This window comes from Argiope bruennichi, chromosome 10, assembly GCF_947563725.1.
Source record: "Argiope bruennichi chromosome 10, qqArgBrue1.1, whole genome shotgun sequence".
Lineage (NCBI taxonomy): Eukaryota > Metazoa > Arthropoda > Arachnida > Araneae > Araneidae > Argiope > Argiope bruennichi.
The window spans coordinates 98,078,260-98,101,143 of NC_079160.1; the positions used below are offsets into that span (position 1 = coordinate 98,078,260).

Consider the following 22,884-nt stretch of genomic DNA (forward strand, 5'->3'; position numbering starts at 1 on the left):
AAAAAAAAAAAAAAAAAAAAATCGCAATTTTTTTTTTTTTTTTTTTTGTTTAATTTTAACAAATAATTTTATCATAAGTCACTGTTTATGATATTAACGGAAAGGGACATAACATTTTGAAGGAGGACAATGCAAGAGGAAACCAAATACTAAAAAAAAAAAAAATCGCAATTTTACTGAAAATGGAAATTTGTGTAAAATTCCAGTTCATCAGTTAGTTAGTATCAATCTTCAAAACTTTCATCCAGAATGTGTTCCTCTAATGAACCATTTATTATATTTTAGAAAAATTTGAAGCTCTGGAAGTTCTGTCCTGTTTTAACCGAAATTATTAAGTAAAAATCTCATATTTCATATTTGGTTATAATGATTAACGAGGAATCGTAAAAGCATGTTAGATTGTCCACAGAATTTATGTTTCTTATTTATATTTATCTACATCAAAACTCTTCACCAGTATTGAATATGTAGTGAGATATGAGCTGATGTTGGTATCGATTTCACACTTTTGTCCCAATATCTTTATAAAAATTTTTGCTATCAAACGTATGCATATAGTTTATTTATTTGCATCAAAATCGTTTTTAATTGAAACTCTGCCAAACTTTTTTCAGCTGATAAAAAGCTGCGAAATCTTCATAAATGTTCAATCGCAATCTTCGATGCTCACAACAGTAGCGGTTTCAATGGATTTTTTCGTTCACTATACAAATCCGCCTGCAGGTAAAAAAAAAAACTAACCTTCAAGCTTCGGGAACACAAACTCAGAAAAGATACTTTGAATACGGGCATTCAGTGAGAAAAGCTAGAAGATGCTTTTCCCTTTTTTAAAGGCGATTGTTGGAAATAACCTTTCCGATTTTGATCACCCGTAGTGGTAATTGGTCATCTGTCGTCTCCGTCGTAACCAAGTTGCTTTTTTTAGTTTTACCACGTCTGAATCCTAGAAAAAGCTTTTCATCGCAGTTTTATTTATTTTTTCTGAAACCTTAGTTTACTAAGTCAGTAGGAGAAACTATTGAGTAAATAGTATGACATTAAATAAATTGTAAAGAGGATAACTGCGGTACTGTTATTTAGCATAGCAAAAAAAATATTGTCAATTTTTCAATCATATTTGTAATTAAATAAATTTCTCAAGCATTACTGAAGCTGTAAATTTTATTCTTATAAAGCTTGAACACATCATTGTGAATTTTATTTTGTTATTCTTCTAACTCATCAATTTTGATAAAATGACTATTTATATATCATGCATAAAGATCCTAATTGTTTATATTTCCGTTTTAACAATATTCCTATTTCTTTGTGTATAACACAGATAACAATCATCTGCTGTTTTGTAGATTAAAATATCTTTTAATTTTTTAGTATTAATATATTGCGCTCACAGAAATCGAATACAATTTTTATTCCTAACATAGTTCGAACGGTTTTTAATATAATTACTAGTAACGTTTTCCTATTCTAATGTCAATTCTTACAATTTAGAGTGATTTTTTTTTATTTTGCTGAGAATTTCAATTGCTTATTGCAGTGTAGTATTTTTAAAAACTATACTCAATTTTGCAGACAATAAATACCTGAATTATAAAAAAAAAAAAATTATTTTTCTACAGAAAAATTTACTAATACGTCGGTAATCACCAGATTTAAGACAATTAGTTTTTAAAAAGTAAGATTATATATGGTTTACTTAGAATTCGATACATAAGATTACATTGCGATAATATTGCGCTGAAAAGTAGTTAGTAAAAAACTTAAAACAATATATCTGACATTCTAAATGATCAGCATTCGTTGTTAAATACAAGTATTTTTACTAGCAGCTGATTTAGATTATCTTTCAGAAATGCTTAAAATTGAATCTAGAATTCCTGACTTTTTTATGCAGCTACTTTATTTTATTTCAATACAAATATTTCTGTGATAATTTGTGTCTAGTAATTTCTCAGTGGATTGAAATGAAGATATAAAAATTTTAATATTTCTCTTCTGATATAGAACTACTAATTATTATTTTTGATAGATTTTAACAACCTCCTTCAATATTTTAAAATTAGAGCTTTAACTTTTAATGAATGAATAATTATAAATTATTAAATCAATCGATTTCATAAATTATGAAAAATAAGGGTGAAACCAACAGCTTACTTAAAAATCAAAACCAAAATATATTTTTAGCAGGCATATATCCAGTTCAAGTATTGAAATTTAAAGCTGAAAAAAATTGTAGGTCGTTTTAATACTGTGCTAGACTAATACATTAGTGACTGGGAAGTATATATGCCCAAGACTCAAGAAAGGAGGGGGTGGGGTGGGGGTAAGCAGGAAGACAAAGTAAAATGTTTTGTCACTTTTCAATGTAAAATATAACGACAGAGTGAAAAAAAAATCCGAGGTTCCATTCAGTTTTTCTGCATTATTTGTGACGAATGGGAGCGAAATTGTTACTTCGTCATTTGTGACGAAGTAACAATTTGTCTAGGGTGTCGATGACCTTCATAATACCATTCCATCAGAAATTAAACTTCAAGTAATTCTTCTTGTTCAAATGATTAGTAAATACCTTCAAGTAAATTCTTGGTTGAAATATTTAGACAAATAGATGGGCCTAACTACAACTATATATTATTATAAAGCTTCAAAATTATATTAAGTTAAAATATCAAGGAATTTATAAAGTTAAAAAATTAAGAAACAGGGGAAAAGATGAAAGTTTACAACGAGTATTTCCCATAAATGAAATTACGCAAATTCATTCCATACGTCTTAGGAATGTTACTTTAAAAAAAATGCCGCCAAAGCAGGGTTCACAAGACTTATTAACACCAACAATAATTATAACAACTGCTGGACGAAATATCCTGACCCTAAGGGGTGCGACACAAAAGGGACGGGATTTTACGGGAAGGGTTCAGTTGGAAAGTTCAAGTGGGGAAACGAAACTCAAACTCGTTGCTGGTACATCAGTTGTACCGAGCCGTAAGGAAAGGTTAAAAAAAAAAAATCTGGTACAACAGTTGTGTCGGCCGTAAGCTAGAGGCTAATATTGCGAATGAATCATCTTATCTAACGTTCTTTTACGTTCTCTGTACTCTCATTTTTACTTTCTCGTATACGTAATATAGGGAAAGTATAGTAATCACCAAAAATATCTCGAGATTTTGACGAATCTCCACGTTTTAGACCTCCCTCAGTTAGAAAAACACATTTTTGAAAATGTCTGTCTGTCTCCGACAAAGATGCTGAAACACGGTTTGAATCAGGCGTTAGAAATTTCATATATACGGTCTTTACACCAAATTTGCAGACTTCTATCAAATTCTCAATAAAATCGGTTCAGAGGAAGTCCGTCTGTCCGGCTGTTTAGTTATAATTTAGCATGATAACTACTAAACGAAGAGAGCTATATAGATAAAATTTGGTCCACACATTTAAGATCTAATGAGTAGACACCTGTTAAATTTTGAGCTAAATTCAACAACAAGTTGATCATCTGTCGGTCTATATTTTCAGAAATAAGTAAACGCGATAATTCAAAAAAGTAATGACTTAAATATATTAACTTTAGTACGGGAATTTTTGACTACAAGTACAGTTTTAAGTCAAACATTTGTTTCAATCGGTCGAGAAAAACGTGTCTAAAACACGAATTCAGTTTTTGAATACTATTAACACATACCAGAGCTTATCCGCCAAATAACTCACCAAGGATGGCACGATAGATTCGGTAAAGATGTTAAATTAATGCCAAAGGTTAATACTTCGTAACTATTATACGTCAGTGCAAAATAAAACGTTCTCTGGTATGACATATTTATTAGAGAGTATGCAAGAAAAATGTGGGGAGACTGGTTAAAATAGTGACGTAGAAAGTGAACAATGTGAATTTTTTGTATGAGGCATATGTTCCTTCCCTACGCCCTACGGACATGGAAGTGTCGCAATATTAAAGAAGTGTACCTTTTATCACATTTTGTTGTCAGTTGCATATATTAATTTAAATATAAATATAATATAGAATCTTATAAATCTATATCTGAATAGAAATATAAACATGAGATAAATGTATAGAAGTCCCCTGAAAGTTGCGTGGATAAGTGAAATCTTGAAAAGTCTAAAATACAGTTATAAAAGAGGATATGTCCATTTCTCTTAAAACTAAACTGTGCATGCATTGATGATTTTTGTAAAAGTGTATATATCTTACTTTATAGACGATTATAAATTCAGGAAGCTATACTAAGAAGGAAAATAAATTTTCTTTCAAAAGGATACTGCACCATGTACAAACATGTATTAAGGTTACGTAACTAAAAATTTGAGCAGTTAAGGAAAATTTGATTTTGATGAAAAATGCTCCTCGTTTATCAAAGGAAAATGCAGTAAAAATTTCATAACATTATGGGAAATAAAATAATATAGCAGATAAAATAATATTTATGAATCATCGATATTAACTTAGTATTTTATGAAGGAATTCTATATTTATTTAAATTATAAAATTCTGTAATTATTTTTTAGGAAAACTGATTGTAAATACAACTGAACATGGAGAGCTTCTGCCAACTCATAAAGGTCCTTTCGATACTTTCTGCCGTCAAAAACCACCTGGGTCTTGCTTTTTGACAGGTAAATAAACTATTCTGTGCTCATATTTAACAAAATAGATATTGAAATATTTTGCTGATAATAAAGGATTAATACAGATTAAAACCTAGAAGGAAATAGTATAAATTGTCAAGGAATTGTAAAGCTATAATTGTAGGGAAAAAATGTAAGTTGGACTTTAGGAAAACAGCAAGAGCTTTGGAAAAAGACGCTTTGTCAATAAAGAATTTGTAAAAAGATGTAGACTTTTTGAAAATGGTATGAAATAATGATGAGTGATTGTCCAGTTATCATAATTATACAAGATTCTAGCATATCATGATACGATGAATTTCTCATGATTGGAACTTGAGTTGAAATAATGAGCTGTCTAAATTATAAAGCAATCAAGTATATTTGAATGTCAGGGATTCAGATGACTGGAACATGAGTTTAAAAGATGAACAGCAAAAACCAAGATAAATGAATTAATCATGGATTTATCTATGATTTCCTATTGATATAATTTTTATAAAATATTATCATAAAATAAAGATAATGCCATATCAGGTAAATAAAGATTCAGAAACGTATCTTTCTCAAAAAGCCCATTTATTAAATAAAAGATTAAAAACAAAAAATATAGATTATGCGTGGCACCATTCATAAAAACTTAGATTTTTGCTCCCTGAAGCAATTACAAAAATATTTTCCTTATGAAACCTTATCTTTACATGATTTTTATATGTTTAATACATTGTATGTTTCCCATACGGTGAAATACAGTCTATACAACGTCTAGGCATGTTGAGTTCAAATTATCGAGAACATTACTTCACTCAGAAAGCAATATAGTTATCTGAAGTTTCGGTACCCATGTAAGAGATAGTTGATGAGCTGCAACTCACCGATCAAGCATGTCTCACACATTTTCTACGAATTCAAGTCGAGTGAGAATGCTGGCCATTCCATACGGGTGATATCCGCAAATTGAAGGCATTCCTTTACAATGTTTGCACGGTGAGAACGGGCATTGTCATTCCTAAATACAAATTCGGCTCCCATGGCAGCCCTAAACAAACATACGTTTTTTTCTTTTGTTTCTTTCAGAATGATATATTGATAAATATTGTCTGTCATTGTTCCGATTTTAACATGCAGATCTGTTCTGGATCTCAGTGTAATTTCACTCCAAGCGAGCAATCCTTCACTACCGTAACGATGTCGTTCAGTGATGTTCGCTTGGTGGTAACGGGTATATGATGTTCTCCATATGAAAGTCGGATGTGAATCAGACTGCAAGGTAAACCTGGATTCGTTGGGAAATACCACACAAGACTTCTGTGACGATGTCCTCATCGCATGTTTTCTATTCCAGGCTAACCCCTGTTGACAGTAAGTTGTCGAGAGTGGAATACATCTGACAAGCCTGCCATGTAAACCAATATATCCCAAACGACTGTACACATTTTGCTCTGAAATTTTGGTATCTGTGGCTGAAGATAGCTGACGAGGCTGATCGAATGCTGTGCTCTGTCTGCTTCTTTTAGAAGTTACTAACAAATACCTTTTAAAGGCCGTGGTGGCTTGGTGGTAAGGTCTCGGCTTTGGAACAGGAGGGTTTCAGATTCGAGATCCGATTTCTACTGAAGAACCGTCGTATAAGCGAGTCTGGTGCACTTTAAATCCGTTGAGACCAAACGTCCTTGTACGTGGATTTTACGGTGGTATGTGGTGGTATGGTATGCTGGTGTGGTACGGATGCTTGGAGACAGCGTCGCTAACTCAGGTCTCGTCCTCCTCTCCTGACGGTGGTTCAAAATTACGACGTGTCCCAAAATAACCCTAATGTTGCTTTAAAATGGGACGTTACCATAACTACGCCAAACCAAACCAAATACTTGTTGTCATTAGGCGACTTGCACTGTAACGTCTACTGACATTTCCATCATCTTGGAATTTTGTCTATAGCCTAGAAATGACACTTTGGGCAGTTCTAAGTTCCTCAAATATTTCCATCTGAGTACATCTAAATTCCAGATAACTGATAATTCCACCACTTAAAAAATCATCCATATGTTTCTTGTGTGCCATAGATATTCGGTTATGGCACGGAGAGGCTTACTAAACGGTTGTGAGCAATTTTACTTTTTTGCCAATATTCCGTTTATGCCTCTCTCTTACTCCCTCTTATTGGGATGTACTATTTGCGCCATCTGGTAGCATCCTGTAATTTGCATATTATATTTGAAGAAGTATGTGATAATTCTACAGGTGAGAATTTTACTTCATAGTTGATTTTTCGTGTGATTATTAATTATCCTTCATTTACAGGTCTAAGTGTATTTATAACTATTCGAATCAATTAGGACACGAAATTTAGATAATTCTACTGTTATTATTGCAGAGCATGTACTGTAATAATAACCAGTAGAAGTTCATTTAGTAGTTGACAAACAAATATCGTTTTCGTTTCAGATATTAAGAAATTCAGATTACAAGAGAAAACTTAAAAATTAAGTAAAAAAATATATATCATACATTCTGAAGATATAAAATTCACGAAATTATGTTCTGCACATATATGCAGTAGATAATTAAAAATGCTATAAAAATTATATAAAACTACAGATTAATTAATGTACAATATGCGTACAAATTTCGATTTTTCATTTTTATTTGATATAATTTATCAATAATCATTCGGAATGCTTTAAATGTTTTGATAATTGTATGAAGAAAAAAAAACGCCGGACTTTTAGAAAAATAAAATCATTTATGAAAATTGTATTTAAACCATTTGTAAAAACTGTATATATCTCAGGGAATTGAATTGATTGTCAATGACCCATAAATAACAACAAAAACTTTGTAAAAGAATAACTTGGTTATGCGCTTGTGTTCATACATAGACTTTTGCCAACATACTGCTGAAAGAACAATTTGAAGGATGATTGTATTCAAGGACAAAACACCACGTGATAAACGGAGCTAATGAACAAGGCGGATACATTTTGACTCTCGCCACCAGTTACGGGTTAAGTCAAAAAATAATATGCTTTTTTTCTCTTCAAATTTGGCATATTAATTCGAAAAATGATCTGCAATTTCTAGTACATAGAATAAACATTTCGTTTGTTTAAAAAAATATTTTACAGTCATAATAATGTTTCACAATGCACACAAACTAAAACTTTCATATCATTTATCAGTACAAATCCAGTATTTAAATATGGAATATAAATATATATTATTTATTAGCTGAGGAGTTAGATAATATATATTTTTAAAATCTTCTGCTGATTTTGAACAAACAGTTTTATGAACTTCTATTTTAAAAGATTTTTAATTTATATTGCTTTAAACAGATAAAAAAAATCTAATTTTCAAAACAGTTTTAGCTTTTGATTGGTGCATTTTTATTTTATAGATGATATTTTAAATATAATTATGCAAATATCTAAAAAATATAAGTACTTTATTACATGACATGCTTTAAGATTGAAAGCATCAAGCCATTCATGATATGTTTGATCAGTTTTTTTTCTTCCTTTGACAGGAGACGTAAGAGGAAATCAGCATTTTTTTCTCACTAGTGCTGTGACATATTACGTGCGAGAGCATAACAGAATAGCTACAAATCTCAAGAAGATAAATCCTCACTGGAAAGAAGAGAAATTATTTCAAGAAACCAGGTTTGATAATAATTTTTCATCATGTTAATTCAATTAATGGTTCATATTTTATCCCTTCTGGTCTATTCGGGTCTATTTGATCCGAAACGTTTTTGAATTATTTATTGAAAATGGAAATATGAAGCTATTTTATAGATATTTTCTTGACTTTGTTAGTGAGGATATTTTGTTATTTCTCTGAAAAGGATTCTCATTCATATATATATATATATATATATATATATATATATATATATATATATTGCTTTCATGTATATGAAATTTATAGAAAGAGTAATAGTCAAAAAATTCGATTTCGAGATATTGACGGATCTCCACTTTTCAGAGACCAACCTGAGCTAGAAAAACACATTTTGGAAACAAATGTCTGTCTGTCTGTTACAAAGATAACTCAAATATGCTTTGAGCTAGACGGTTGAAAATCTCTTTAGAAGTCCATCTGTTTGACTATTCGAATATGAGTTAACAGGATTATAAAACGAAGTGAGATAGATAGATAAAATTCTATACACAGATTTAAAATCTATAGTGTAGAAACCTGTCAAATTTTGATTCAAACCCTACAACTAGTTGACTATCTGTCTGTCTGTACTTTCAGAACGCGAAAACTCAAAAACGCTATAATTTAAATATATCAAGTTTGATACTAGATTATTGGACTTCAAATGCAGTTTTGGGTCAAATTTTTGTTTCAATAGGTTGAAAAAAAACGCCTCTAAAATACCAATTCTACTTTCGGATAATATTAACCACATGCCAGGGATGTGGTTAATATCGCTAAATTACTCGCGAAGAATGACGTGATAGATTTAGTAAAATTGATAAATTGACGCCAAAACAATATTTCATAACTATTGTACATCAGTGGCATGTAAGGCGTTTTCCGGCACGAGAAAGTTTATCAGAGAGTATGCGAGAAAGTTTGGGGAAGACCACTCCCGTTTGATTCTAATTGTATATCAATGTATCATTCGGATTAAGGGTAATGTTATATACTGTCATGGGGAGACCTAAATAAATAAATAAATTTAAGCTCTGCCTTAATTCTCTTGAATAGTTATCAAGAAATGAATATCATACAAGTGTTACAACTTCAAAGCTTGTCGACAAGTTCATTAAATTTTTTTTAATGGCAATTGTAAAAAAATGCGTGGGCATGAGAAGTTTAAAGAGAATGCTAACATAGTTATCTTGCTTAGTGATGTCTTTCTGAGTTGTTTGAAGTTGGCAACCAAACACCAAGCAGTTAGATTACTCGTATATTTGGAAATATAATAAATGCATCATGTGCTATGATGACACTTCGTCAGAGGGAGACTAAATAATTAGATAAAGAAATTGTTATTCTGAAACAAGTGTTACACCATGTCGGAATGCTAAGCTATACAAACCTACTTTATAGGTGATATATTTTCATAGGGGTGCAAATTAACTGAATGAATTTGTAAAATTAAAATCTTAAATATCAGTCAGGTTAAATCTAACTGCGCAGGAACCTATGAAATAAGCCTTTGATATTTATTTATGTATACTTCTTTTATGTAATAAACATCCAATTATTTTTCTTGCATGTACATCTTAGTTCACTACGATTACGGTTAGTGTACTATTTGAGTGGTCAATGTATGGTTAGTGTACTACTCGAGTCTTCAATGTACTGTTAGTGTACTATTTGAGTGGGCAGTGCAGATTAGTGTGCTAGTTGATTGGTCAATGTTTGGTTAACGTACTATTTTAGTAGTCAATGTACAGTTAGTGTACTATTTGAGTAGTCAATGTACGGTTAGTGTACTACTCGAGTCTTCAATGTACTGTTAGTGTACTATTTGAGTGGGCAGTGCAGATTAGTGTGCTAGTTGATTGGTCAATGTATGGTTAACGTACTATTTTAGTAGTCAATGTACAGTTAGTGTACTATTTGAGTAATCAATGTACGGTTAGTGTACTACTCGAGTCTTCAATGTACTGTTAGTGTAATATTTGAGTGCGCAGTGCAGATTAGTGTACTAGTTGATTGGTCAATGTTTGGTTAACGTACTATTTTAGTAGTCAATGTACAGTTAGTGTACTATTTGAGTAATCAATGTACGGTTAGTGTACTACTCGAGTCTTCAATGTACTGTTAGTGTAATATTTGAGTGCGCAGTGCAGATTAGTGTACTAGTTGATTGGTCAATGTTTGGTTAACGTACTATTTTAGTAGTCAATGTACAGTTAGTGTACTATTTGAGTAGTCAATGTACGGTTAGTGCACTCTATGAGTGGTAAATGAACTTTGAAAAAATTCCTTGGCTGGAAAGAAAACCTTAATAAATGAAAATTTCAAAATGTCCTTATACGATCAGACTACTAATTCCTAATAATTATAAGTTCCTCGTTTATATGTGCCCCAAATCATGGCAACATTCATTGCTCATTGAAAGAGTTCAGAAGCTTCCAGAAGGATGTTCCTGGTAAAGCTAAACATATTCTCTTGTACAAATCTTCTTGATCTCCAATGACTAGATAGATTTTTTTTTTTCTTTATCGACCTCTTAAAAATACGGGCTATTTTTATTTCTGCTATTTACCAAAGAGGAATTCGAGTTATTCAATATTATAAAGTCCAATAACTTCAAAACTCCAAGTAGTAACTTATTTAAAGTCTGAATAAATGATATTCAATTCATTAGAATTAAAATTTGATACTCTATTTTATTTTATTTAACATATGTATTTTTTTATTATTATTATTCTTACAGAAGAATACACTCGGCAGTTCTGCAATGCATCACTTACAAAGAATACTTGCAGATACTTCTTGGGCCATACATTATGGATCGATTTAACTTGACAGTTAAAAATGGATCAGAAGGAACAAAATATAATCCTAGAATACGACTTGGTGTCAGTAACGAATTCTCAACTGCAGCTTTCCGTCTCCACAGCATGATACCCAAAAAAGCCGATGCAACTGGCACGAGGTTTAAAGATTTTTATTCAAAGCCAGAACTTATTCGGGAAGGTCGCATGGAAGAAATAATGCAAGGGATATTGAAGATACCATCCCAAGAATACAATCATTATTTTGTGGATGATATAACTAATTACATGGCTCAGTAAGATATATGATTTTGTCTTATTGTTTCTAACTTCTTAAAAACATGACTTTTTATTTTTTCGTATGCGTAGTAGAGAGAAAGTATATTAAGCTTCAAAAAATAGTATAAAAATAGTAATAGTAATAAACAATAAGTATAGAGAAAGTATAGTAAGCTTCAAAAACTAGTAAAAAAGTAGTAATAGTAATAAACAATAAGTAGAGAGAAAGTATAGTAAGCTTCAAAAAATAGTAAGAAAGTAGTAATAGTAATAAACAATAAGTAGAGAGAAAGTGTAGTAAGCTTCAAAAAATAGTAAGAAAGTAGTATTAGTAATAAAAAATAAGCATAGAGAAAGTATAGTAAGCTTCAATAATTTAGAAATCCATATTGTGATGAATCTGTACGTTTCAGATCTCTCTGAGTTCAAAAATCCATTTTTGGAAACTGTCTCCCTTCTGTGGCAAAGTTGACTCAAAAACACTTTGAGTTTGACGACTGAAATCTAGTATAAAATCTTTACATCAAGTTTGCAGATTTCTATTAAATTTCAGAAACGTCCGTCTGTCCGGCTGTTCGAATATAAGTTAACACGATAACTACAATAAGAGAGAACTGGAAAAATAAGTTTAACATCTATAGTGTAGATACACATGAAATTATCAGCCAAAACCAACAACGGTTGACAGTCTGTCGGTCTGCATTTTCAGAAACATGTTAACGCGATAAATCAAAAACGCAAGAACTTCAATATAAGGATAACATTTTGTGACTACAAGTGTACTTTTGTGTCAAATCGTTGTTTCAATCGATTGAAAATAATGTGTCTAAAGCATAACATTAGATTTTCGGTTACTATTAACAGCATGTCAGGGATTAATCGCCAAAAAAAATCACCAAGGATGAGACGATAGATTCAGTAAAAATGCTATATTCACGCCAAAAATTAATAATTCGTACCTATTGTACGCCCGAAGCATGCAAGACGTTATCTGGGATAACACCTTTATTAGAGGGTGTGCGAGAATTTTTTGTGAAAACCACTCCCGTTGGTAAAATATTCAAAATTAAATGTTTTCAATTTTGAATTTGATTCTAAAGTGTATTTCCCTACTACGGAGGATATAAGTTTTGCGTAATGGGAAGTTTCATTGTGGATCATGTGTTATCGAACTAATGTGTCTCTAGATTGTAACTGAACTTACTGATAGCTAAGAATTTCTTTCTTTTGAAATTATCACCTTTTGTATTCCTACTGAACTTACTGATAGCTCAGAATTTCTTTCTTTCTTTTGAAATTATCACTTTTTGTATTCCTACTGAACTTACTGATAGCTCAGAATTTCTTTCTTTCTTTTGAAATTATCACCTTTTGTATTCCTACTGAACTTACTGATAGCTCAGAATTTCTTTCTTTCTTTTGAAATTATCACCTTTTGTATTCCTAAATATATGCATTTCATAATTGTGCATGTTCGATTTAATTAAAAGACAAACAAAAATCGTGAATCTGTTAAATTTATCTAACGAGTAATAATAGAGTTTTCATCTTCAGATATGAACATTCATCTATTTTCCTTTTGTGTCGTACATATTCACTTCATATGAGAGCTATTACCAGGATGAGGCAACAATTTTTCTTCCCAGTTATTATTATTGGCAAATCAATTGTAGACGGCGTTCGATATATGGCATTATACTTTTTGTCCCTGCATTCATATTTGACATGAAAAAATGATGTTAACACGCTGTTAGTTTATTCCCGTGTTGCTATGCCTATGATCTGTGTTCTTTTTGACTTCCAACAGCAACAGGTCTGTGTTCATTTTGATTTCCAACATGTACATGTGTCTACAATACTTTTTTAAGCTAATAATACTCAAAATGATTGTGATAACTATCTTGATTAAAATACTTCAGTAAAACAATCAGAAAAAAATTTATTTTTAATAAGTAAAACTGATCTTATTTCATTGTTATATAAAAAGATCAAATTCATCGTTTAACTGTTATGTAGATTTTTTTTAAATTCATCGTCAGATGTTATATATAATTGAGATGAAAGTCAGCTTTAAACATCTTAACACCGTTGTATCTACAGTAATTATACATAATGTTGATAATGTTGATGGAAAAAATCTGTGATATGAATTTTCTTTCAATTTCTATAAGTTTTTCCTGCTTGTTATATAAGTAATAAAATATTATGATTTTTTTATTAGAGATACTAACCCTAAGAAAAATGTATAATATCTGGCATTTCTGTCTTTAACGAGGTAAAATTAAATTTAAAAAAATTGCTTTGCCTTTTTGGATTAATTAAACATTAAATAATGAAGATTTATAAAATATTAACCGCCTTATTAGTGGTTGTATTAGTAAAAAGATATTTCTTATAAAATATTTGGGGGAAAAAAACATAAAAAGGCAACGGAGCTATAACCTTAGGCAAAAGTGAATTAAATCTTAACCTTAGGCAGAAGTGAAAAGTCTCTAACAACAACAACAAAAAATTCCATATAGCTCTATTATAGGTAATAAATAACATCTTACATTGTTCTTGATTTATAGTGCCTTAAAACTGTATACTTCTTTATGAATCAGCCTGTATATTACATATATTGTATAAGTGTACATATTTACAGTGATAAACATTTTACAAAGAGATATTATAACGAGAACACAGTTGGAATACATGTACCGTATAAAATCTCCCAAAAATAAAAAAGGACAGTACAAAACAAGGTTTGACTGTACATTGTTTCTAATTTATCTAGTTTTTACCAGGATTTCGTTTCATTTCCTGATTTATAGGCGCCCTGGAAATTCCTATGGTGTAGATTTATGCTCTCTTGATATTCAAAGAGGAAGAGATCATGGATTGGCTCCTTACGTGGTAATGGTAAGATTCTGCTCCGAAGGAAGAGTGAACATTACGACCTTTGATGACCTTGCGCCTTTGCTGATGACAGAGAAAAGAGCAAGAATGTTAAAAGAAAACTATGCGTAAGTCTGTTTCGATTTTTATAAGTAACTCTTAATAATATTCCGAATGTTATAGTTTTAAAATTACTTTTGTTTTTCTATTAAACGTGTATTTTTTTTGAACAAATAGGTGGAAAATGCAAATCTAACAAATTAAGAACCATGGTGCCATTAAGTAATCAAAGTTCTTGACAAGTATATATTTGGGAAAAAGTAAAGACACACATTTATGAAAATGGATCTGGCTTGGCATTTTCATTTTAAGAGTTAAAAAAGCAGTGGTAGATAAAAGTTCTTAATTTAAATATCAGCAGAAATATTGATGCCTTTGTGAAAAGTATTTAGACACATTTCTTAACTAGGAATTGTATACATTATCAAGAAGCACTTTCGAAAATAATAAGTGCCATCTTTTTTATATGAAAGAATGCTTAAGACGTCCATTGAGCTATTATTAGCGTATCGCAAGTTTAGCAAAACATCTGAGTGCCTCATAACCATAAGCTGGGGAAGAAAGTGAATATCAGCATTTATTAAAAATTATTTAAGTAAATAGTAAGTTAATGTAACTAAAAAGTAACATGAATATTTATTCACTTGGTGGAAAATGTCAGCATGTCAGCATGAATAGTGTTATATTTCAGACATATTTCTTAACTAACAATTGCAGAATTGTATACATCATCAAAAGGCACTTTTGTAAATAACAAACGCCATCTTTTGTACAAAAGAATATTTTTAGAAAATATCAAGACATCCTTTGCGCTATTAGCTTGTTTTCAGTTTAACAAGGCATTGGAATGCTTCATAAGTGAGCCATCTGACTCTCCGACCCGTCACGAGGGCACACGGATTTAAACTATAAAACTGAATGACCAGACCGCAGCAACAGCAACACTGGCGGGAACTGTGGTTGAGTCCTAAGAGCCATCACCGGCCACGGTACAACCCTCCCGTTATCGATGGGAGGAGTCAGATCCCCCACCTATTTGTGTACCCTCCAGGTGGCAGGATCAAACCACAATGACGGAAGCATCTCATCCTCATTACGAGGTGCCCCCTCCCTGGGGTTTGGAATGCTTCATAAGAATAAACTTGGAAAAAAGTAAAATGTCTACATTTGCTTAAAATGAAAATAATTAGTAAGTTAATTTAATTAAAATGTAGCATGAACAATGATTCATTTGGTGGAAAATTCTCAAATCTTTTTCTCAAAAACAAAATTCAGAATTGTATAAGTTATTTTAAATTTCTCAGAGAGATTATTTTCGAAAATTAAAATTACTTTCATTTTTCTGGCATCCTCCAAGAAAGAGAAAAAAAAAATCAGGAAATAATTTTTTTTCAAAGAAATACATGCATCTAATGTCGTAATTCTATTTGTGGCAAAAAGAAATCAGTCAAAATTAACCTGTATTCGCATTTAGTGTGCATTAGTAAAAAACAAAAAAAGCAATTCATTAAAATTAATTAGACTCTTTGTAAATCAGAGTATAATAATTTTTTTTTAAATAGGAATTATTTTCAGACTAATGTGCTCTGCAATTTCATTTATGCCTTAGGTCAGTGGATGACATTGACTTATTTGTTGGACTGCAGATGGAAAATCACTTTCCTGGATCAATAGTAGGTCCAACAGCTGGTTGCATCATTGCATTGCAGTTTTATACAAACAAATTTGGTGATAGATTTTTCTTTGAACACGAAGATGAAGTGTCATCCTTCACAGAAGGTAATCTATATTGGTATTTTGTTGAAATCATATTAAATGGATTATCATAAAAATATTTCAAAGCATTTTAATAACAAGACTCTTATTGAACCAATTTTTTAATTCAGAAAATAAAATATATTCTTTTAATATCTGCAGGACAAAGTTGAAATAGATGAAGTATGGTACGAAAATTACTTGATACAGACAATTTTGTTATTTATTTTTTGTGACATCATGTATCACGAATATGAAAAATAATTATACATTTTTGATGTATTATGCGAAAAATAAATGATTGAAATAATTTAGTTATTTTTTATGACATCGTGTATCACAAACACGTTCGAAAAATAAATGTAAAAGTTAAAAAGAAAAATAATTGTAAAGTTGATTAAATGTTCTACCAATGACACATATGCCATTTTGATACCTATTGAACATAAATAAACAGAACTCTACAATGGGAAATTTTTTGCTAAATAAATGCTTTTTAACAATTTCCCAAGAAAGCACAGAATTGAGAACCATTCTTATATTTCCTTATGCGAGCAATTTAGAATATCAAGAATAATGACTGGTGGGAGACAATTCGTAACCAAAATTTTAATTATTCATTATTGGTATTATTATTATTACTGTTATTAATAATTTTTCAGCTCAGAGGAACTCTCTCAAGCAGTGTTCTTTATCTAGAATATTGTGTGATAATTCTAACATCACCCACATACCAAAGAATGCTATGCTTCTTCCTAACGTCAGGTAAGTATTAAATTTATATATTTATTCTATCTTTATAAAAGAAAATCCTGAAATTTGTCACAATTCTATGAAAGGCAATGCACAAGACTCATTTTAAATCCAGATGTTTTTTTTTTTTTTTTCAGAATTTATAAAATTAAGTATGGTATATTTGGAATCTTAAAATTGCATTGCCTTTCTTAATTTTGAAAAGAAATTTGTAAATTTTAAAATAAGAGCAGCCTTGTTGTTTCTCATCAGTAGGTCGTTCAATAATATTATTAGTAGTACATTGATTTTAAACGGATCTATGAATGAAACTGTAGCTGCAGTTATTCATATCATTCTTTTTATTATCATGTGAGAACGTGATGTTGTGTTGGTTAGGGGGTTTTGAATCTCCAAACCACGTAAGCAATAAATATTGAAGCTCGAAATCGCGTAGGCAATGAATAAAGCATAAATGACAATTTTCATCATCATCTCCTAATCGCATATATTTTTACCTGCTTTTACCAGTATTGCATTATTATTATGTATGATTCCTTGAAAGCAGATGCGTTTTTAAAAGGTTGACTTGCTTTTACCAGTATTGCTTTATTATTACGTATGATTCTTTAACAGCAGATGCGTTTTTAAAAAGTTGACGTAGAACTATGACATCATAGTTCTTATTTCATCTCAAAATTGGTCGAACTCCAAAACTTTGTTTACCAGCTAGAAAAATTAAAAATGAAAGTTTAAAAAAATTATCATTATATATACTGGTTAATGACTTAAATTAATACAAATAATGGTTAATGACTTAAATTAATACAAATAATGGTTAATGACTTAAATTAATACAAATAATGGTTAATGACTTAAATTAATATAAAAATAATTATATTCTCAAATAATAACCTGAAATTAGCGATCGTAGATTTCATTTTAATTTTTTTTAATTTTTTATATATTAGATTCTAAACAAATTATTTTTCATTTGTTGAAAATAATTGAAATATTCAATACAACTACTATTAATTTTAGAAAATATTCTGCTAAATTAGAAGCGTCAAATTTTTACTACAGACGATATATTTTTACATATTTTTCTCTTTGAGAAGAAAGAACACCGATAATTTTTAAATAATAATGCTGTATTAAAAAAAATTCTTGCTTTAAGTATTTTATTTTAAAAGAAATTTTCTTATTTTTCTCATATATATATATATATATATATATGGCATATGTTATATATATATATATAACATATGCCAGCGAAATTCTTGTTATGGAAAACTGTTCCCAAAGCAAGTACGGATTTTTTATTGTGTGGTATGTTGTTTTTAAACGTGACATTCATTTTTAAAATCGTATAAAAGTTTTCACAAAACGGGCTTGAAAATATGGGAAAAAAAGCTTATTTTGCTTTTTCTGTTGAAAACTAGTCCTTTGTCATGTTTTTAAAAATATATTTATTTTTAAAAAAACTATTGGAAACGATTTGTTGATTATATTAAGTAGTGCAGTGACAATTTTAAAATCATCCTGGTATTCATAGCTCCTTACGCTGTCTTTTGCTTTACCCCTGAAAGCATTTTTTGACAATTAATGTCTTGTAGCCAGTTTGCGAATCTTTTCTATGCAGCATGAAGCAATAGTCTTCCATCACATTGATGTTTCAACTACCTTCATAGCTACACTCCATTTCCCTGATATGATGATGAAACTTTTCTGCTTGTTCTTTACTAACATCACCAAGGATACATGAATGAATTTAAGTTATAAATCTTCAAACTCACAGAACAAACTAAGTCTCTGAAATTTGTTTACCTGCTTTCCACGATACAATAAATGCTGACGTTCTTAAAACTCCTGAGGGATTTTTTCTATAATTCTCTGAAAAACTCCTAAACACTCTTTTCCTTTTATTTCCAATTTAATTTCAACATTTCGTTTTTAAGAAGATTTCGAATACCTGAATTTTAGCACTTTTTTGCTTCCAATAAAGCTGTAAACGTGTTATATAATTGTTTACAGAGCTATCCTTCCTTTGACTACAAATTCTTTCATCAAGCCAGACTTGATATGAAGTGAAGGTAGAATGGCTTTACTGAAATCATCCAAACTCCCCCTTAAGAAATTTCTGTCCCTACGTTGTAAAGCGTTCCTATGCGGTCATTAATCCACCAATTCTTCTTTTCTCGACTGTCTTATTCAGACAATAAACAAAGGTACTTGTTATATACCGATTGAACACTTTTAGATCACTTTTAGGAAAACAATTTTAGATCACTTAATGCCATCTCCTTATCTTCATACTGAAGATAATAATTAGACGATATTCTTACAAAATATTCTTCTACTTTTCCTTTTGTAGAATACTAAATGTAGATTACTAAATGGATTGTATGCATTACTTTTTCTATAAAGTTTCGACGAGTGCTGGTTCCTTTTCTAATGCATTAAGTGGTGAAACTAATTTGTAATCATCAATATTTAAATAAGAATACCACACTATTCATGACTGAATGCTCACCATAGAACGCCAATCACGAAACGAGACGAACAAGAGTACATAAAGAACAAAAATCAGAATCTATACAGAAGAATGGTTGGCACAATTGGCGCACTATCATCTGACATGGCGATATTAATAAGATTTATGTTTGATATTTAACACCTTTTATTCTCATTAATTTAATGATATTTGTAAAATATTCATACTTCAATTTGGTGAGATAAGAAGCTAAATTCCCATAACATTCTTTAAGGCGCACAGAATGCTCTAATTTACTTTTCCTGCTCATTTTTTCCCTAAAGACACTAAAGTGTACTTACTGCAACTAAACAGATATACAGTTTTAAGGCGTTTTTTTGGCATGTCAATAGATTCCAAGTATTTATGACTTGTAATACATTTCCATTAATCCAGGGACACTGCTACTGTAAAACAAGCCACTATCTTGAGAAAACAGTATTTAATAAAAAAAATAATAATATTTCCCAGTTTTGAAACCATGAGAAAGAGGTACAAGAATCCATTAAATACCTTTGCCTTTAGCCTAGAGCCAAAAAGGTTCTGCAGAATCTTCAGAGAGACCCAATTACCTGGCTAAATCATATAATTTCAGCTCACAAGAAAGATGTTATTTTATATTTTCTCATACAAAGTGAAAGACCTCGTCATAACCCTGACTAGAGTCTTCTGGAAAATTTTCTATTTTCTAAGTTAGATTTTGGTTCAGGTATTTTTGAGGTATAAAGAATAAGAAGCATTGCTGATAAAAAATTTCCCTATTAATTCAATTGCACATTTGCAGGTTACATAAATACATGTAAAGATCATCAATATACTATTTTGATTCCCTCCAAGTCATAAAAGTTTACAACGAAATGACTTTTCTCACTTTATGACCACTTTCGCAATTCTTCTATGCAATTGTAAAGTCTTTTAAATGGAGTCCATGATTTATTCTTGAAACCACGTTTTACTTCGAAATATACAACGAAATGCCTTTCTCTCACTTTATGACCACTTTCACAATTCTTCTATGGAATTGTAAAGCACTTTGTATGGAATCCATGACTTATACAGATACCATATTTTACATCAAAATATATTAAAAATACTTTCTCCTTAAAATCTGATGTATTATATTATTAACCACAAATATTTCTCAAGCAAGCATGAGAAAAGGAATCAGGCTACTTGAATGAACCCAATTGTTATATATATATATATATATATATATATATATATATATATATATATATATATATATATATATATATATATACACAGTGTGTCCCTGAATTCCTGGGACAAACTTTAAAGGTAGATAAAATGTATATAAAGAAGCACTTTTTATATGGAAGTGTGTAGTCGGAAATGAAAAGTGTAGACGGAACAAATAAGTGTAAGTAAGTATAAACAAGACGTGAAAAACTCTACCAGGCCAGTATCGATGCTGTGAATGGTTCAGTTGTTAATGTCAATGTTGTTAATAATGTAATGTAATGTTGTTAATGTCAATGTTGTTAATAATGTAATGTAATGTTGTTAATGTCAATGTTGTTAATAATGTAATGTAATGTTGTTAATGTCAATGTTGTTAATAATGTAATGTAATGTTGTTAATGTCAATGTTGTTAATAATGTAATGTAATGTTGTTAATAATGTAATGTAATGTTGTTAATGTCAATGTCATTTCTTTGCATTTCCTCAATATTTTTTTTCCGCTAAAAATTTCCATTTCTAATTCCACATTGCTATACAAAAAATGCTTTTTACAGGCTTTATACTTACTCTTAAAGTTTAGCCCATGAATTCAGCGACACCCTGTATATATATATATTCATTAGAAATTCTGCTCACGGGTAACAAAAGGAATCAGATTAATTAAATCTATCCTTTGCTACTATTTAATATATTTTATAATTTAAAATTTTAAATATGAGAATTATAGAACTTAATGTAAATCATTTTGAAAGAAAAAGAAAAAAAAAAGAAAAGAAAGAAAAAGAACCATTTTGAAAGAAAAAAAAATCTTTGCAGATATAATACCTTCAGAAAAATTACACTATACAGCATACAATCTTATTAATTATAACAGATTTATAGGATGTGTGAAATAGGGGAAAGGAACAAAAAATATTGTGCAATCAAATGTCTCATTTCCAATCATTACCTTAGGATAATCTCACTTGTGTTGCACTGTGGATTTGTGATTCTCTGTTCCCTAAAAGGGAACATTGTGCTTGTGTACCTTCCCAATGACATGAAACGTTGCTTCATCAATGAAAACTAAGTGGTCAACAAAATCATCATTTTCTAAAAGAAGCTGCATACCGGTACAAAATTCAAAGCTCTTTTGTTTGTTAGAGTCACTCAGATTTTGAAATACTTGCACTTCGTATGGAATCATTTTCAGCATCTTTCTCAAATTGCTCCAAACGGTGGACTGAGAAATCAGAACTTTCCGACTTACCCTCTGTGTTGATTTTTTCGGGCTTCGTTGAATGACTTCTTGCGATCCAGGATTATTACCTTTGTACAAACAGCCCGTAGTTTAAAATTTATCATGCCTTTGATGGATACATTTACTAATTAGAATTTCGTTTCCGGATTGTAATCGAAAATGCCATTGCACAGCAGTTTCGGATTCAGTTTTCCTAAATCGAAGAACACAAAAAGCCTTTTCCACTGCAGATCCACCATTTCAACTGACTAGTGACATGCTACTGGTTAAGTGACTGGTTAAAGAGCGAGTAACAAACTTCGAAAGCACATCTATCTTACGATTCTTTACGGTGGTTTTGACTTTAACTGTAACTGTTTTACAGCATCTGGAAAGTGTGTGCTTCTTTCTGAATCACTCTGTATTTTCTTGATTCCCAGCCTGCGTAATCTCGATTTGAATTTTTAAAAACCTTAATTCTACAAAATGATTACAAATTTCATCTATAATTGTACTTTATTTTTAATTTTCTATGGATAATGTCATGAAATAAAGTGATTTTCATTTCTTTATTACAGAAACCCTGAAGTACCTTGTGAAGACATTCCAGGAGTCGATTTATTTCTCTGGGCCGAAAATCAATCCATGCAAATAGCACCAGTCATGATTCATAATTGTCTTCCTATTCTGTCATTATTATTTATACAGAAATATAAAAATATTTTATGATGTATCTACTTTTTCTATAAGTTCTATGCTCTACTAGAAAATGTTTACTTACTTATGATAGCATTATTTTTCAATAAAATTTTTTGAAATCATTTTTATTTTTAATCCATATATATTTTTTTGTTATTTTATCACTTGTGTTCTAACTATCTAAATCTTTAAGGATGTTTCGACAGTTTTTATAATATTTTTTCGTTAGGGAATTTATAATAAAATCTGGAATAATTTCTTTGTACATACTTTAATTAATATTACATTATCTAGAGATAATTTTTTCACTTATGACATAAATACTTCCTATCATAAATTTCTTTGGAAGGTGTGAAGAAGAATTTTGTTTATTTTGTTGTATTTGAGAATTGTATCCGGAATATATAAACACGCTATGTAATATTGCTGCAATATC

At 30.3% G+C, this 22,884-nt stretch overlaps 1 protein-coding gene across 2 annotated transcripts in view; it reads left to right on the top strand.

The window, feature by feature from the left end:
* The window catches only part of LOC129988267 (peroxidase-like), a 58,833-nt gene extending 36,307 nt beyond the window's left edge, over positions 1-22,526 (top strand). The window contains exons 8-14 of one of the 2 annotated variants that reach the window (XM_056096454.1): positions 4,528-4,635; positions 8,153-8,288; positions 11,030-11,386; positions 14,183-14,374; positions 15,916-16,085; positions 16,724-16,826; positions 22,328-22,526. In XM_056096454.1, coding sequence (XP_055952429.1) covers positions 4,528-4,635; positions 8,153-8,288; positions 11,030-11,386; positions 14,183-14,374; positions 15,916-16,085; positions 16,724-16,826; positions 22,328-22,478 — 1,217 coding nt within the window. In that variant the 3' untranslated portion in view covers positions 22,479-22,526. The remainder of the gene's footprint in view (positions 1-4,527; positions 4,636-8,152; positions 8,289-11,029; positions 11,387-14,182; positions 14,375-15,915; positions 16,086-16,723; positions 16,827-22,327) is intronic. The other variant, XM_056096455.1, reaches the window with a different exon arrangement.
* Positions 22,527-22,884: the final 358 nt, after the last annotated feature.